The sequence below is a fragment of the Limulus polyphemus genome, unplaced genomic scaffold (assembly GCF_000517525.1).
Source record: "Limulus polyphemus unplaced genomic scaffold, Limulus_polyphemus-2.1.2 Scaffold2453, whole genome shotgun sequence".
NCBI classification, from domain to species: Eukaryota; Metazoa; Arthropoda; class Merostomata; order Xiphosura; family Limulidae; genus Limulus; species Limulus polyphemus.
Window position 1 is genome coordinate 67457 of NW_013668063.1, and position 5423 is coordinate 72879.

At 31.3% G+C, this 5423-nt stretch overlaps 1 protein-coding gene across 1 annotated transcript in view; it reads left to right on the plus strand.

The window, feature by feature from the left end:
* Positions 1 to 3489: 3489 nt before the first annotated feature.
* The window catches only part of LOC106466991 (exosome complex exonuclease RRP44-like), a 20014-nt gene continuing 18080 nt past the window's right edge, over positions 3490 to 5423 (plus strand). The window contains exons 1-2 of the mRNA XM_013927303.2: positions 3490 to 3569; positions 4198 to 4365. Coding sequence (XP_013782757.1) covers positions 4207 to 4365 — 159 coding nt within the window. The 5' untranslated portion in view covers positions 3490 to 3569; positions 4198 to 4206. The remainder of the gene's footprint in view (positions 3570 to 4197; positions 4366 to 5423) is intronic.

A 5423-nucleotide genomic window follows, 5' to 3' on the forward strand; every position in this document is an offset into this window, starting at 1 on the left:
AGAGTTGAACTGCTACGTGTTCAAACTGAAATAGTTATAGTATTGTTATTAATATTGTATGTTTTCTACTTTCTAATATTAATATAGTATTGTTCTACATTTATCAAACTGAATGACCAAGAATAGTTATCAAGAGGTTAATATTGTATGTTTTTCTATGTTCTAATATTAATATTGTATGCTTTCTACATTCTAATATTAATATTGTATGTTTTCTACGTTCTAATATTAATATTGTATGTTTTCTACGTTCTAATATTAATATTGTATGTTTTCTACGTTCTAATATTAATATAGTATGTTTTCTACGTTCTAATATTAATATAGTATTGTTCTACATTTATCAGTTATTCTGAGTATGTACAGTTCTGACATAATGGAAATCGGTTTTATCTGATTGTACCACAATCAGGGATTTCATGGATAGAACGTGTTTAATCGGCAGTGGCTATAAGCCGATTGACAAGTCAGATGATGTCGATGTGAAACTGTATAATGAGACCAAGGTTGCTACTAATAAAGTGAACTTAACTTTAGATAAATTGATTGGAATTGTTTAGAGTCGTACATAGAGGGTGAGAAATTTCTTGAAGTGATATAATATTATTTTTTTATATCAAATGATGAGGAAGCTAAGCAGGAGGGATGGACATTTAGATTTATTATTAAGTATCAGTGAACACGTGATGACAAGAGTTGAAATAAGGGAATATTTGAGAAAAGTGTACGATTAGATTTTGGGTTTTTCTACACGAAGAGGTTAAAATAAATTTGAGGTCCTCATTTTTCAGAAAGCTAATTTTTGAGGTCATGAGTCAAGATTATCACTTGGGAATTATTTTCTTAAAAAAAAATTACTTTTAAGAAAGGAGGAATAGCATAACTTTCAAGATCAAACTTAACTGGTTATCAGTTAACATAAAAGAGAAAATCAGGGATAACTAAGTTTAAGTTGACAGAAGAGTTTCAGAGTTATTGGATAGCTAGGTTCTTGTGAAAGAAGATATTAGGAAATCAAAAATGGCTTGCGAGAAACCAACAACAAGAATTTATTGAAGGATGTTAAAGATAAGTGAAATGGTAAAATAAGGCTTGGGCCCTTGTAGGATGCTGATAGCAAGGTTTTTCTTTGAGGACTGTAAGATAGCCAAGTTTTTAATTGTTTTATATCATTCATTTCTACAAGAGAGTAGCAGTATTCCAGATTATGAGCATTCCTGTATTTTACTGGACATAACCTCAATTACGTAGATATGAATCCCATACGGTAAGTAAAATGATTGAGGTAAAAAAATAGATAGCACCAGATTCAGACAAAGGTTTTAAAAGAGGTCAAAGTTCAGGTATATTAAACTTCTTTCATTTTTGGTATGTCAATTACGTAGATATGAATCGCATACAGTAAGTAAAATGATTGAGGTAAAAAAATAGATAGCACCAGATTCAGACAAAGGTTTTAAAAGAGGTCAGAGTTCAGGTATATTAAACTTCTTTCATTTTTGGTATGTCAATTACGTAGATATGAATCCCATACGGTAAATAAAATGATTGAGGTGAAAAAAATAGATAGCACCAGAATCAGACAAAGGTTTTAAAAGAGGTCAAAGTTCAGGTATATTAAACTTCTTTCATTTTCGGTATGTCAATAGAAAATTGGCCAGTACCCAAGGATTGGAGAGTTGTTAATGTTACTCCTCCTATTTTAAAGACGGGTGATAAGAGTTGTCCTGGAAATTATAGATCTTACTTCTGGGGAAAAATTATAAAAAGTCTGATAAAAGAACCTTTACAAAATCATTTGTCAAAATATAATAAAAGAGAACCAACATTGTTTCACTAAAGGGAAATCTTTTGATACTGATCCTTTAACTTTATTTGATGATGTTACTTATCAGGATGCTGGAAAGAGAGTCGATTCAATTTATGTGGGTTTTAAAATAACTTTTGATAAGATGCTGCTACACAGAAGATAAGTTGAGGTAATAAAACCAGTAGCAGTTGGGGGAAGATTATTTAATTGGATTGCATGGTGGCTTGGTTAAAGAAAACAAAAATTATTTATTGATGAAATCCAGAAAGACTGGATCTTTGTTATTAGTAGTGTATCTCAGGGGTCAAATGCTTGGGTGTTTGCTTTTTTTTTTGTTGACATAATATTATTGATAGGGGCATCATTAAATAAATTAATAAGGTTGGCTGATGATAATAAACTGTTGGGTATTTCTAACTGTATTGATGGTGTCGAGGGTTAGGTATTTCTAACTGTATTGATGATGTCGAGGGTTAGGTATTTCTAACTGTATTGATGATGTTGAGGTACCACAAAATGACTTAGATGAATTTGTAAGTTGGGCAGATATTTGATAAATGACATAAATTCAAGATTTAAACATTTAATTTATCGTAATTTTGGTCACATTTAATATAAATGGAAACTTTGCACAGTGGTATATATATGTCAATCAAACCATCGATGAGGAGCTTTTTTGCTACTAATAAATGTAACAGAATTTTAGGATGTGTTTGTAGACAGATGATTACAAATCAAAAGAAATGATTATCACTTGAAATAAATCACTAGTTAGTCCTAACTTGAAATACTGCATGCAGTTTTTATCACTTGAAATAAATCACTAGTTAGTCCTAACTTGGAATACCGCATGCAGTTTTTATCACTTGAAATAAATCACTAGTTAGTCCTAACTTGGAATACCGCATGCAGTTTTTATCACTTGAAATAAATCACTAGTTAGTCCTCACTTGGAATACCGCATGCAGTTTTTATCACTTGAAATAAATCACTAGTTAGTCCTCACTTGGAATACCGCATGCAGTTTTTATCACTTGAAATAAATCACTAGTTAGTCCTCACTTGGAATACCGCATGCAGTTTTTCTCCTAATCTAAGAAAGGATAGTGACTAACTGGAAAGGGTTCAGAGGAGGGCTAGTAGGATAATTCTGGGGATGGAAGGAACTATAGGGGTAGGTTAAGATATCTTAACTTATTTTACCTTGAGAAGAGGTAAGAGGTGATCTCATTGAAACTTACAAGGTGTTTATGTTCTTTGTGTTGTATCCTGAAGACAATAGAATCAGATAACACAAGTTTAAGGTTTGAAAAGGACAGGCTACATTTCAGTTAAGATGGTTTTATTTTTCTAAGAGGGTGAGTAGCTTATGGAATAAGTTGTCATTGGCTGTAGTGAAAACCAGCACTTCACAAGAGTTTAAAAATAGAATCAAAAATTTTCCTGAAAAGTAACGAGTGAATTTGAGGTTTTACTTATTCGGAGTGGTTTGGTGTACAGGAACAGCCTTGAAGGATCAAATATCCATATTTAAGTGAGAGAAAAGGAAAGTTATATCTATATTTTATCACCAACATTTCTGGTTGTGAATTAATGTTATCATCCGTTGAATTGTGGAGTTTGAAAATTAGTTTTTATGTATTGAAGGCCTAATTTTTTCTTTTTTTTTATAGTCGCTGAATATGTAAAGAGCTTGAAAGGTCATCCTCATTTACTTGATAAAGTAGCACAGTTGTCAAATGAGAATGGAAATAAGGGGGTAAGTTGAGAAGTTTTATAGGGTTTAGTTTTCAGTGCAGACACTTAAGAAAAAAACTGCAAGTTTATTTTAATGTTGAAAAGTGATTCCTTTCAGACGATTAAAATATATATGATCAGTCAGTTCTGAGTTTGTTTGGTTTTTCCAAACTTGCCGTCATTTACTTGTTGAGAGAAATATTTTTATTTGTAGAATTTTAGTTGGAGCATATGGACAACAAGAAAGGTTTAAATAAAATGAAATAAGTTACTTACCGTAAGAAATATTTTCTAAAATACTCGCAAACAGCGTAGAAGTTTATCAAACACACACAAAAACGGACAACATTTTTTTACCATAATTTGTTTTTCTATGCTAATAGAAGGATTCTTCGTTATCATAGGTTTTTATTGTCGCGTTGTTTCAACAAACCAGAAAGATTATAGCATGAAAGAACCCAGGAATCATCTAGAACTGTTCTCATGTCTCTAATACTTGAATTCATAAAGCTACAAGACACTGTGTTAAGTACGGGTTAAGGTAAATATTTTTCAGGACGGTAAAAGTAAAAAAGTTTTAATGCTGTTTTTAATACTAATATGTTTTGATTTTGAAGTGGTAATGACAGCCCAGTAATTCTTCTTTTTAGTCAGACTTTATGAAATCTGGAAAGAAGTATCTTTACCCAGAACATCTTTCTCTGACACATCTGCAAGCTGGAATAAAAACGGGGAAGTATGTACAAGGAAAGTTTCAGAGGAGTCGAGAGAATTATCTAGAAGGTTTTATTTTTGTTGATGACAACGAATCAAACACGGTTTGTGGCTGCTTTTAACACTACTGTCCTTAGTTATTGTTCATATTTGAGACTAAAAATCAATTACTGAAGATTGTAATAGACACGAATGAGAAAGTTGTTTTGTTTTATATGAAGGGAAGCCTCATATTGTTTTATTGTTTGGTTTTTATACGGAAAAAACTAATGTACATACATTTGGTAACTGCCAGATTGTTTTACCAGGAATTGATATCAACTTCTGATCAAAGTATGCTACTTACATAGATAAGATTTAAATATATATATAACTTAGTAATGAGCATAGATAATTAAATATAATGTTCAAACTGTATTACTTATAATAATTAGTTATAATGAAAGTTTCATCATTTCGATACACTCCTTATTAATGATATTTCTGTCCATAAACCCAGTAATATCTACCTAGGTTTGGGTAGCCCAGGAGGCTTAGGTTAGTCCTAAGTCCATGTACTAAGGTAATAATGAATTAGAAAGAATAAAAGCATAAAAATAAAATATTATAAATATTCTGACCAACAGTGTGTGTTCACACTGTGGTAAAATTAGAAGTTGTCAGACCAATCTCCAAGTAAGAAATACCACATCGTGGTGAAAGTTATGTTCGGCTTTGACCAGTTTAACAGACATTGGTTAATTCTAAAACCGTAAGGAAATGGGAAGTAATCTTTATAATAATAAAAATTAAATTACTTACAATAAATATAATAAAGGTAACCCTAAAGAAAGGACAGGGTATAACTAACTTACTATTGTTGGAAAATAAATCACTACCCATAAAGTCTACTGAGACTGAATGCTGAGGGAAGTTTATGGTCCCTGGAAGGTGTAATAAAACAATAAAAACAAATTTTAAAAATGCACAGCCGTTAATATATATATTCATATTAGGCCTAGTAATGTGATGAAACATGATGTTGAGTGGCTGGTGTGTTATCTAACACTTTGTTGGCTTGTCTGAGGGAGATTACACCTTCCAGGGACCATAAACAAACAATAAAAACAAATTTTTATTACACCTTCCAGGGACCATAAACAAACAATAAAAACAAATTTTT